This window comes from Thermobia domestica, chromosome 1 (assembly GCF_964235325.1).
Source record: "Thermobia domestica chromosome 1, izTheDome1.hap1.1, whole genome shotgun sequence".
In the NCBI taxonomy this organism is placed as follows: Eukaryota; Metazoa; Arthropoda; class Insecta; order Zygentoma; family Lepismatidae; genus Thermobia; species Thermobia domestica.
In genome coordinates this window covers 322,651,529-322,665,363 of record NC_137454.1, presented here as the reverse complement: position 1 = coordinate 322,665,363, position 13,835 = coordinate 322,651,529, and the positions used below count along the sequence as shown (strand labels likewise).

At 36.2% G+C, this 13,835-nt stretch overlaps 1 protein-coding gene across 1 annotated transcript in view; it reads right to left on the bottom strand.

Annotated features, from left to right (window-relative positions):
* LOC145662871 (venom allergen 5-like) overlaps nucleotides 1–13,835 on the bottom strand; it is a 125,923-nt gene that overhangs the window by 89,233 nt on the left and 22,855 nt on the right. The window contains exon 3 of the mRNA XM_081728833.1: nucleotides 12,174–12,308. Coding sequence (XP_081584959.1) covers nucleotides 12,174–12,308 — 135 coding nt within the window. The remainder of the gene's footprint in view (nucleotides 1–12,173; nucleotides 12,309–13,835) is intronic.

The following is a 13,835-nucleotide window of genomic DNA, read 5'->3' as shown; positions in this document are numbered from 1 at the left end:
TTTGTTTTAACCTTATATCTAAGAAATTAAGCAGTTTGGTTACTGTCTAGTCTAACACATTCTCAGATTTGATTTTAGAGCATTAGGTTGGTACGCAATTTACAAAAGTTATCCATCGCCTTTCGATGTTGTATAGTGACTAGAAAAATTGGATGAAGTATCTCAGATAAGAAAGAATTATAGTATTTCCTCAAACTCATCTACTGAATATAAACGTATCAACTGCGATATATATTTTCTAAACGATTTTACATACAGTAATTGTGCTGAAGCCTAGGTATTCATCTCTCTTTTGTAGCTGTAGGGTATATTTTAGCAAGGAAAACTAGCAAGTTTCACAGGAAAGAACCAGAAATAAGAGAATCAGCCATTATCCTCATGGACTTTCTTGTTAGATCTCCAAACATTTGAGTATTTTCATTCCAACAGCGAAGGAGTTTGTTTAAATGTATCTTCACTATTAGAGAAATGGTTGAATAACTTCGTCACCTGTATAGACCTTTACCCTCTGGAGAGTTTCATCAGAGGACAAAACGACTAAAATCAGTCGAAGCCCGTCACTATAAATCGGACTACGCCATTTTCCACTGCAATTAATGAGTAAGTCCCGCTGTCTTGGCGACCGTATTTAGTCTTGCTATTTTATGTTGGAAATTACCATCTTTACTTGATACTTCTATAGATTACTTGTTAATATCCTCCAAACATTATATCAAAGTAGCATTGAGCAGCACTCAACTTTTTTCAAAGAACTCCATATATTTATAACACAATCGAATTCTCAAGACAAAACTAACAACATTAACTGCGGAAGGTGTTAAGTACAAGTTATTCCGGGGTAGCAGAGCAGCACATTTTCATTCTAACGAATTGTAAGTTTTCTTCTAAATTCGAAGTTCTAAATCTCTATTGAGATTTTACTTGTAGAAATATTTTAGTTAATTATAAATTCTCCATATTGTTCTTGCTAGAATAGAGCCAAAATGACACTCTTGATAAAGCAAAGACGTAAATACCTTGCCAAACAATACACGTAGTACGGAGTATAAGAAATGTTCAATAATTTACATGAATTCGTGTTCAGCAATAGAGATGTTTGTAGACTTATGTTAAACTTCTCCTACATATGAAAAACTATCTAAAATAATTCAACAAACATTCAAAACAAACAAGAACCTGTTACCATATTTGTCCTGTTTACTCGTCACGAGCTGAAGACACGGACATTAAATTTGAGTAGATGTCAAAATGATCCGTTTGGAGTTCTAGATAAATCTGTCTCTTAAAAAAAAAGAAAAAAATCTGAAAACTAGGGTTTATGGTATAAGCATCTTTATTAGAAAGAGTCAATTGGTGGGCAGATTGTAATTTATGTTTAAATTAAAGGCTGTAGAATATTGATGAAGTAACAAAATCTTTCCTTACGTAGTTCTTATGTTGAGCAATATATCGCATTTAACACTTTCTTATATATCTCCGTAATGGTTTGTGATGTGAAATTGCTGGAAACGGCATTATCATCCTTAATCCTATTGAAAACCATCTACGCAATTGGATATGATACTTATGTAAACACTTTTTCTAAATTAATTCCTTTAAATAAAGTGAGAGTATCAATTCCTTGTAACTTTGTTTCTATATGTTCAAAATATATCATATAATAACTATTTAATATTGAACATTAAGGCACTTTGGGTGTGCATTACCTCGTCCGTGTCGTTTGTGATTTTACCCCATCCGTGTTACTTGATTGTATTGTAGATTATGCCAAACAATGTTCCCTTGTTGAGGTTTTTATATAAAAAATTTCCGCACTTTGTATCCATTAAAGTTACAAGAGCGTCAAGATAAATGATCCATCATTATATCATATAAGGCATTAATTATAAGCTGATAAATTCACGATAGCTTTGGCACAGATACTATGGACAAGAAAATGCTATTATGACTGTTGCAAACTGTAATTTGTATAAGAGGCATTGATTATGAAATAGCTGAAGTCCCATGTTTATAAGGTATGGACTACAAAAGTCGTGTATCTTGATTGCAAATACAGTCATTCAAAACATCTACTGCTAATACAGTTATTCAAAACATCTACTGCTAATACAGTCATTCAAAACATCTACTGCTAATACAGTTATTCAAAACATCTACTGCTAATACAGTTATTCAAAACATCTACTGCTAATACAGTTATTCAAAACATCTACTGCTAATACAGTTATTCAAAACATCTACTGCTAATACAGTCATTCAAAACATCTACTGCTAATACAGTTATTCAAAACATCTACTGCTAATACAGTCATTCAAAACATCTACTGCTAATACAGTTATTCAAAACATCTACTGCTAATACAGTCATTCAAAACATCTACTGCTAATACAGTTATTTAAAACATCTACTGCTAATACAGTTATTCAAAACATCTACTGCTAATACAGTTATTCAAAATATCTACCTACCAGCATATATTACCCGCTTCGCTGGGTAGAAATGAAAATTTAAATGCAGAACTCCGTATCTCATGTGTCTAGTACCCGTGAAATATACTATAGAATTTCATACTAATCTATTACATACAGCAGTGTATCAGCAAGCCAATCTAAGAAGTTTGACATGTATTTCGAAGAATTGAATACTTTTCGAAATATAGGTGTTGTAACTGCCCACCTAGCCTACGGGCGACAATGCATACAACAAAAATTATATTTTAAGACGTTCTTTAAAAATTTAGCAAAAGCTACCAATAATCCTTATATTGTGGACAATATAAGAGAATGACGTCTTAAATGCGTCATAATATAAAGGTAACCGAGAAAATGTTGTCGCGTTTTCACCCACCATCTTCGAACTTCGATATGTCACCTAACAAGTACCTGGAAGATGAAAATAGTCCCCATCAGCATTGAGGAACTTCTCTCAACGTTCTTAGAAGGCAATTCCATCGCGATAGAACTTGGTGGACCGTGAAGCGAAGAAAGTATCAAGTGCATTTGGCACCTAAATTAGGATTTGACCTGGCGTCCTCGAAGGTGACTGTCCAAGGAATGGAACAGGTGATAATCGGACGTTGCAATGTCCGGGGAGTATGGCGGATTCAATAGTGTTTCCCATCCAAGGCGTAGAATCGTGTCCCTGGTCATCTTAGCAACGTGGGACTTAGCCTTGTACTATAACAGGAGGACCCCTTTGCGATTCAGAAGTGCTGGCTCAAGAGTTTTGAGTTTTTCTTGAACACGGCTCAACTGCTGACAGCATACAGTTGCATTGATACACGATGCCGCGAGGAGTCCACTAAGAGGACCTTCTAGTAGTACAGTGCTGGTTTCGGCTGTTTTAGTACCGGTTCATGGGATGCTAACCAATGATGACGGCTCTGTGGAGTTTCTTACACGACCCACCTCTAATATGTCAAAACCCTATCCAGAAATGGCTCCTTCCTCAGACGAGACAGCAAAGAAACACAGGTGTCTGTAAGCGTTGTCTTCTAGCCCGAAGTCAAATCATGTGGGACCCATCGACATAACTTGTTGTGCTTCTCAAATCAATGGAGGTGTTTCTGAACGTTTTTTCGACTCACACTGAATTGTAGTCCCAGTTCCTTTCATGTTTGACCAGAGATCGCCTCAATTGCTGCCTGAAGATTTTCATTTTGTATATGTGTTGTTCTTCCGGCATGTTGTGCGTCTTCGAATGTTTCGTCACCGTCCTTAAACTTGTCAAACCACCGCAGCACTTTTCGCGTAGTCACGATACCCTCACCAAAGGCCTGGCATATCTTCCACCCCGCTTCAGCGCCGTTTGACCCTAGTTTGAACTCGTACAGCATACACGTTCTTATGACACTCTTGTAAGGTCCCATATTCACTCTGTCCTTACGCAAGTTGACTTTGTAACTGAAGTGCCACAACCAGGTAGTATGTTGGATATACCCACACCAACAACTGACCTTCGCCTCTTCTCCATTCGCATTCAACTCACGGTGTGAGGGCCAATTAAGCACAGGCCTTCACAAAGAGCGACAAAGCTTTCTTGGTTACCTTTATAACTATGTATACACGTCATAGTTTCTTTCTCAATTTGGCCTTTCACAAATTGACTTTCGAAAGTTATTTTGCATTTTAAGGTCTAAATAATAGACCCTACTTGTATTGTCTTAACATGACTGAATAAAACAATACCAGTGCATAATTTCTTATGAGTAGTATATTTGGAAGACATAATGAACTGCGCAGTGATATGAATTCGTTGGTCCAAAGCATTGTTAACAGTTGCATCTTTTTGAAAATAATTCAAGTTATGAAAACGTAATGTACGCTAGTGAGAACATCGCAGGTAGGTACTCATGAAAGGGTACAATAGCTTGAAATCGTTATCGACTGCAGACAAAATGAAATGGCTTTGAGACTATTACATACCTTAAGGAACTGATAGAAAATGGATGACACATTTTACATTGGATTATTCGAGTTAGAAGACAAACCTTCATAAACAGCCACCTATTCAGTACGCACTATACAAAAATTCACCTTTAGTTCGGAACAAAGCGGAAGTGAGGAGAAACGAAGTGCAGCGTTGCCGCTGCTTAACGCGAGAGAATGGTGTCGTCTGCTTCAGACCACGGAGTTCCAATGTCACGCACTGAACAGGCAGTTAAAAAAGGAAGGGAAGAAATTAGTTACACTGTTTTGTTTTCAGAGACTAAATTAAATATATATAAGATCATATATATATAAGGTCAAGTAATATTAATTATGTTCACACTGTAACATTAGTTTCATAGTAAGTTATCTAACGTGAACTATGAATTTCATAATTTAATTGCATTCTGTGAGAAAGTAAAGCAAATTTATGGAAATGAAATGAGATAAATAAATTCGTCGAAAAACTTACCATGTAAGGTCAGTCTTGTAGAATACTAACTCCGAGGTCCTCTTCGTCTTCCATTCCTTCGTCTTCCACTGCATTATCAATTGCTCCCTCCCAAATTTCACAATCATCCTCCTCTTCAGAACTAGTTGACGTGTCACTCTCGAGATTTATTAATATCTTGTCGTGTATTATTTCGATAAGACCGTCTGCTTCCCACATTTCCTTTTCAACATTTTTTACGTGTTTTACGTAATTTCTGCAGTCTTCAGCTGTAACCTTTTCCATGCCCTCCCTAAGTAATGTCTCTATAACACTTAAACTAGTACGATTTTGATTTTCCCCTGCTACGTATCCTTTAATTTTGCTCCAAACCATCTCTATGGCGGAAAGTTCGCAATGATAAGGGGGCAGCCGTAGCACTTCGTGACCAGCTTCCTTTGCTAAAATGTCAATTTTATACGGTACCTCTATGTTTTGCAATGTCTTATTCAATTCTTCAATTACTTCAAATTTGTTCCAGGTCGGATCACACGCAATTCCTTTACTTTCTAACCACTGGACGATTACTTTTTTTGAACATGATTTTGTAGGAACTTTTTCAACTTTCACGGAATGCGTTGGTGCATTATCCATTACAATAACTGAATTGGGGGCCAAATTAGGCAATAAGGTTTCTTTGAAGTACTTTTCGTACGCAGCAGCATCCAATTCGCCGTGATAGTCACCTGATTTTTTACCGTGGAACAATTTGGCAGCGCCAGAAATTAGGCCATTTTCGGACATTGCATGCATTATGATGACCCTTCCTCCCTTCCCCGACGGCGGTTTGAGACCTGGAGTTAGCCCCTCCTTCCACGCTTGTTCTGCCGTTTTAATTGATGTGTCTTTCCAAGCTTTTGATTTGGTTATTCCGGCATTCGCCCACGATTCATCTGTATAAACAATAGTTCTGCCGTCAACTCTATAATTTCTTATTTGTCTGAGATACCTATGCCTCCATGCTATTATGTCTTCTCTATCAATCAACAACGATTTGCGGCCACGTTTTATAAATTTAAACCCCATATCAATGATGAATCTTCGAAGAGTAGAAATAGAAAACTTCGGTAGGTCACTATCTTCATTTATAACGCGCTGAATTTTCGCTAAAGTAGGGAGTTCGTTTTTTCTATACATGTTATGAATTTTGCGCCGTATTGCTGCTTGTGTAAATTTATCATATTTCTGTAGCCGAGTCACTTTCCTATCATTCGGTCTCTTCTTCCTAGGAGTGGACACTTGACCATTATTACTAAAAAATTCCCGTTTCACGTTCATAATAGTGGAGGGAGAAATGAGAGTTGCTTCAGATGTTTTTCTCAAAGTCTCTCTAACAGTTTCCATGCCCCCCTTTTCCCCCTGATTACGAAAGTATGTATACACATTTAACAAGATTCTTTTCTCTCCTGCAGTGAGAGGTTTACCTTGTTTCCGTTGCTGTTTGTAGCACTGAGGAGAATTTGAAGCCATTGCGATTTATTCGCAAATTGAAAATCAGGAATAACAATTAAACACAACACAACAAAACAAAATGTTAAACACCACCGCAAATATACAAATAGATAAAACACTTGGCACACCACCGCTCGCCTACAAAGACACCAAAATGTCAAAGTGAATTGACAACCCGTGGCAACGTCTCCGGTCATTGTTGTCGGATTTCCGCAAAGACTGCGTGAATCCATGTTCAAAAGCCATATATCACACACAACAACACGGGAAATCCGACAACACTGACACCCACCCCTACAAGGGCCTACCCCTCGGTCAATGAACGGTTGCCAGTGCATGACCATTCTTCTTAGAATTTGGCTAAAAGGGTGTGCTGGGATTCCTCAGAGATTGCCTTACTAGGACAGTGGAATATTTACGGTTTTGTTTCAGGGGGTTTTGCTAACTTTATTCCTTGAAATGTGAAAATTGTAAACTTCATATTCATGCACTAATATTTTTCGAGAACTTGTACTTAGGGTTGTCTAGTACTGGGGGAGGAGGCTGCTTTCTCTTTCGTTTGTGAAATATATACCAGAAAAAATGCATATGTATTTGTATGTTATTTAAGAGCTAAATCACTAAACATTTCTTTTTTTATTCCACATATTTCTGAAAATGAAATGCAAATGTAGAAGACAATCCTGCTCCTCTGATCCTCCACTACATCGTTTTTCAACTTTATAAATATCTTAACCACTTTTTTTTTTTTTTTTTTTTTTTTTTAAGTAGATTATGCGAACGCCCTTGCCCGTCTCACCAATGTTGAAAACATATCTGCGTCCATAGTGACATATGAAGTCCATTTACAGCGGAAACGTTCCCATATTATTTACTATACATTTGTCAGAAGTATTTGTGTAGCATGATCTTAATTGCCCAGCAACCAATGCTATAGAAGCTCTAGGATATTAATAATAATAATAACAACCAAATCCATAAGGTTGAAACTCTCACTTTTTTTTTTTCAGTTCACACTTCAGGTTGATATATTTGAGAAGAAGGAAACTTTTCTTGATCTGCTATCTCATGGCTAAGGAATTCGGTTGTAATTCAAACCGATTCCATTTAAATGAAATGAAATGTTTGAGTTTTACGTCCCACTCTTATGTCGGTTAGGCTAAAGGAGACTATAAGAAATGAGTGAAATGGTGGAATGAAGAAAGTGGGAGGAAACGGGAGAACCCCGAGAAAACTCACGAGCACAGTGTTTGTCCATCACAAAGTCCACACGCGCGAGCTGGGATCGAACCAGGGACCCCAAGCACCGGAGGTGAGCGCTCTACCACTGAGCCACCCCGCCCCGATTCCATTTAATCTGGGACAAAATGAAAGGTCGAGTGCAAATCACATCACCAGTCCTTCTGTGTGATAGTTATTTTTCAGTTACCCCTTGAAGAATCCCTTTCAACGTAATAACTCGTACATTGTCTAAGAATTGAATGTGAAAGTGGTGCAGAGATTATCTCTGTTTCTATAGTAGATGTATGTGAATCAAGTTCTTCCGGAGTCGCACGGCATTTTGGCAAATGTCATGACATAGAGTTGAGAAAACTGCAGATCCGCTTCTACGTAAATTAAATATAAGGAATAATCGTAAATAAGTTGTACATATGTCAACAAAGCATAATCCCAGATATAAAATAGTGTTTATTTCTTGTAATCACTGATATCGTTCAAAGCTTAAAGTGACACAGCTTCATTAATACTTGGTACAAAGAAAACTACCGTTGCACTTGTTTTGTTTATTCTTCTTTCAAATATTTACGCATAATTTGACACATCTAAAGATCATTGTGACGAAATTGAAAAAGAAAACCTAAATGGATGTTCTGTGGAACTAATGTAAAATCATACTACTGTACAGAAATATATACGCTCACACACTAGAATAAACAACATTTTCTACGTGACGTACTGGCAACCCTGCTAACTGTCGTCACTTCCGTTCTGATCCTAACCTGAACTTTTGTATAGTATATATTCGGTTAACCTGACTTCATTTTTTAAAAAATTACATCCACGGTATTTTTCGGAGGAGAGAGCAAAGTTTATCCTCTGGTTTTATGTTTTTAATATAGCTATAGTAGGGGAAAGGATATACAAAGAAGTCGCATTGAGGCTGATTTATTTGATACCATTTCAGTATTCACGACAACGGCGCCGACTTTCCAAAATTTATGTGGGAGCATATCAATATCAGGACGTGTTAGTCTATATGTTTTCAGGGAAGTCTCGATATTTGATTTATTTGTTTTTAGTTAAAATCTTTTGTGAACACTGCCTTAAAGGGCTGTGCTGTGGTAAAGCAAAATATCTTTTACTACAAGGATACGTTGGGGCTGCCTTTGCTTAGTCGGTAACACGGCTGACTTAAACACAAGAGGAACGGGTTCAAACCCGGGTCCAAACTAAAAATGTTGTGAGTGCGCCACACCCACAAGATTATTTGTATGGATGCAGGAGCCTCAGAGCACCCTCGTAGGCTGCGTGCATGATTCACGACAGTCATGACATAATCAGTAAGAACGACAGAAAATTTTACTTAGTGTGGTGTTCAAAATAATAGGAGGTGTGCACCCACAATAATGATATACATTTTTATACAAACTAGAAAAAAGATATGTATTTTTATGCCCAAGAATGTGTGTAAGGAAATTTAGGGCAGTGTGAGGGGTGTGTAGATTACTCCCTGGACATAATACCTATTTTTACAGCAGAAGTTGTAAACGTAAAAATATAAAGAAACTGCTGCAACATTAAATTGAGGAAATATTTGCTTATGCCCGGAAATTTAATACAAACTCTTCATTTACTTATTAGGGAGAGGCCATACCACTCCCTGTGGAATCCATGGATGCACCTGTATTGCAATATGGTATGTGTACTTGACAACCGACAGTAGCAAAGCTATCTTTAATCGTTGATCGGGGGCCCCGCGAGTAGAATGGCATGTTAATTACATGTATTACGAGCAAAATTTAATCATAGAGACTACAACACACTTGTTTGCTTTGGGGCCTAATATGCTTTAAAACGGCAGTGGAGAGTAGATTAGACTGGAAAGTAGAGTAAATGGCACTAGCGTGGGCCCAGATTGGGGGCAATCGGTCCAATGGGCTTAAAGCCGGCCCCGCTCATGTATGTTGAAAATTTTATCTAAATCGGTCGGGTGGTTTAAGAGTGATGAAGTCACAAAGGCAGTCATTTTAATTTTATTTTTTACATATATCTCTCCCTCCCCCTCGGTTGGCTCGTCAAAGTGAAATGATTAAAAAACACCCAAGCCTCGACCCCCATATATGTTGAAAACTTGATCGAGATTGGTTGGGCGGTTCCAAATTTAATAGGTTTTATTAGTTTTTATTTATACGTCCCCTCCCCTCCCCCTGTCCTAGGATCTACCGTTAAAATGAAATTACATAAATCTTTCCAGATCCGAACCTCATGTATCTTGAAAATTTGATTGAGATCGGTCGGAGAGTTCAAGAGTTATTATGTTGCAAAAATAGTCACTTTCAGTCTTATATAAATTGATTTTTATATATCTCCCCCTCCTTTTCAAACCCTAAGTTGCTCCGTCAAATTTAAATCATAAAAACAATCCCAGGTCTGAACCTCATCTATGTTGAAAATTTGATCAAGAAAATTTGACCAGAAAATCAGATGAAAATTTGATTTGAGTGGTTCAGGAGTTAAGTTTTATTTACTTTATATACCCCCTCACCTCCATGGCCCTCAGTTCTACCAACAAAGTGAATAGCTTAAAACCAGCCCTGCCTCGAACCTCATTCATGTTACAAATTTGATCGAGATCGGGCGGGCTGTTCAGGAGATTTAGAGTCACAAACATAGTAATTTTCAATTTTATATATATAGATTGTAATAGAACCAACCTTATAAACAATTTAGTAGCTTCCGGAAAGTGCCAAAATATTGGACAAGTACCCTTTTAACAAAACTCGATTCAGATACTGCTGGACAAGTGTATAATTATGAGGCGTCTATATACGTAGAAACAGTTTCTGTAGGTAGCGAGGACCACAATGATCAGAGTATTATGAATAGTTGGAGGTTCTATGTTTAGAAAGTTTGAAATGTTTAGGGAGCCAAATCACACGCTTATACTGCATGGATTAGTTTGCAAATAATAAGAAATTGGAAGAAAGTAAAGTATTTCTTAAAGCAAGTAGTATCTTCTAATAAAGAGACTTTTCACGTATTGTTACTGTGTAGCCTGTGTGTCTGTATATGAACAAACGGAATATAACATACCTGGATGATGCATATCCGTGGCAATGCAAATATTGATGCTTGGTGTGAGCTAATGTATGACAGAACTATTGTACATACCTTTCTTTTTCAATGAAACAATTAATAACGCAACCACGAATGCAGTGAATTACGTCATACTCATTTGCAGGATATGCAACTCACAGGTCAACACATGTGTGGGAGTGTATATATATCAGGTCATGTGGGATATTTGCATATCCCTGATACCTTTATTTCAACATATTTGCAACAGGAGTCAGGGTATATATATTTCGAATCTGACGATTTTCGTGAACGTATAAGATCAGCCGTTGACACTAACTCTTTAATCGTAGCAAAATATCTGACTAGAGGTACAGTACAGATTGGATATTTTGCCTATTACTCGTGTTGTACTCATCAAACACATCAAATAACTGCAAAAATTCATCATTGAGTGTGTGTATTTGTAACATCTCCTCTTTGTAATCATAATCATAACATGGTTATAAGGAGTTAAAACCGAGAAAATTATTTTGGGATTGTACGTTTTGAACCGGGGACTTTAAATTTGCTTAGTGACATGTATTTTGTTGTATAAATTTAAATCCTCAAAAAATTGTATTATTTTCTGTTTAAGTTGAACGTTCTTTCCAGCAGGTTCTACTGCTTACTGGAAATCTAGACCTCTAATCTGAATTTTATGTGACGAAATGCCCTTACCGGGTATTTACTACAGGACTACTTGTCATGTAGACAGAAAGCATGTGCCTTACTACTTCAACACAAAGAGACAAAAAAATATTCTTGTTAGTGTTTACTGTCCATTTAAAGATGGTAAATCTTTAATTTTGAGTTATGAACTATTATTTATATATCAGCAAGTATGGAGAACATTTACAATTAGTTACAAATGAAACTAAAAATATTTTTTGCAAAATACCAATTATTGTGAAACACTGTTCGAAATGGAAACATTTGATCGCCAGACCAACGGAGAGTTAAGTACGATTATTTCGCTTGTCGACAGTTTGTATTATAAACAATTTATATTTAAAGATTAATATTTGGACATCTTTATCTGGTATCAGCTTTAAATTTAGTTACTCATTTTCTTCAATTTGTCACTTCTGTCAAATAACATAACAAATAAGGACAGAAAACGGAAACATATTTATTTGGCACGTCACAGTGCATACTTCAAAGATGGACCAAAGAAGGAATAACAGAACTGACAAAAAGTACACACATAACTAGTAATAATTTCATAAGAATTGCGCATTATAAGTGGACAACTAAAAGGCAGGATTTGAATTTACGATGAGCACAAAATGTTATCGTCAAAGTAAAATTGAATCTGTATCATGCATTCACGCCTGGAAATAAACCCAGGTTCCCCACGAAATGGAATACGGGTTACTGTTTTTCTTAAACGTATTTTTTGATTATCTATCATAGCGAAACTGTAATAGAATAAATTACTCTTATAAAATAATTTACGAAACCTTACCTCACTAGTTGGACACAGAACATGTGGACGATTGCAAATATTACAAAAATGTTCACTCGATTTCTTTTTTAACTTTATAACTTCATCTTTTATATTTATGGTGTTCTCAATTGCAAAATATCCTTCCAGCATCACCTGAGAACAATAATGAAGTACCAATAAAAATTTTAGTTATTGAACAAGAATTTATCCTTTATTCAACTTGCCTTTTCTATTTACTTGTTTGGGTGATCCCACCCACTTACACTACCTGATTCACCACCATGTTGGATTTATGGAGAGAAACGTATTTGAGTTTTTGTTTGGTATTTTTTTCGATCACTGAAAACCTTCTTGTCCAAAAATTCTTATTGACTTAAAAATTTTACAAGTCTAACAAAAGAACCATTTTTCTAGTCTGAAAAGTTTAGAATGTAAAAAAATCTGGTAACATTTCGTACAAAGATAAATTAAGAGCACCTCTTAAAGATCACTTAATAGGACTTCAACTAAAATGATTTAGCTGATCTCCCAAAATCTGGTTTCAATGGAATGTTGCCTCTAATATATTTTTTTAACATTCCATGATTATACGTCGATGCTCAGGGAGATAGTGATTATAAGATGGATGGCAATGGGAGAATAAATAAAGTGCGAGGAAAGGGTGAACCCCAAGAAAACCCAACCACTATCATCATTTACAATTGCTATCCAATGCCGACGCACACACTGGGTGATGGAGGTTGTCACCAAACTCAGTATGGGGGTTATTCAGGCTGATAGAAGAAAAGTTGGTGAGGGTGAGTTTTCTTGTTGCCAGATTTTCCTTTTTGTATTGTTTCTAGAGTTTTTTAAAGAAAAATACTAAACTAAAACATAATACCTATGAACCTTGTATGCGAGCAAACGGTTGCAAAACTGCTAAATATATATAAAAGGGATTAGCGAGGAAAAGTAATAATAATAATTAGCATTATTTAAGTATTAAATTTCTCCTACAGACTGCATAAGCAGGTTTTATATGAGTACATATGACCTTTTTTTATTAACTACTGAATCAGTAATGAGTGTAAGAAACAAGTAATTCGAATTTCGCAGACCAGGAATTGAACCTTCATAATTATGACAAAAACAAAATAATATGGTTTCACCCAGGTCTTCATTTTTCATTCATATTTTAGCCAAATTATACGGGAATCCTTTTATTTTATATTATTTTTATTAGACCTCAAAGTTTAGCTAGCATTGCTTTAATTCTATGTTTTTTTTTTCTTCATGGCTAATTAAAACAGGATCGACAGGGATTTCAAGAAAATCGTATACCTTTACGTTGGCTTTCCTAGGGCCCCTTATAATTGTCACAGGGACATGAACTATAAATCACTGTAAAGCTTATGGAACACACATTCTAATGAGCTAACTTTTGTGCCCCCGTACCAATCCCGTAGAAGATTTTAAAATGAGATATTTTCATTTTTGGAAATTTGTGAGAGGCTGGCAACACTGTTACTTGTCATACCGAGGAAAAATAAATCGAACGTGCAAGTCAGACATTTGGTACAATTATGTAAAAAGAAAATGAAAAGCTAAAGTTCAATACCAAGTGATAAAAAAATTCGGAACGTGTTTCCTACGAGAATCACATATTTTTCGATATATTTTTGTCCCTGATCGATACCCTGA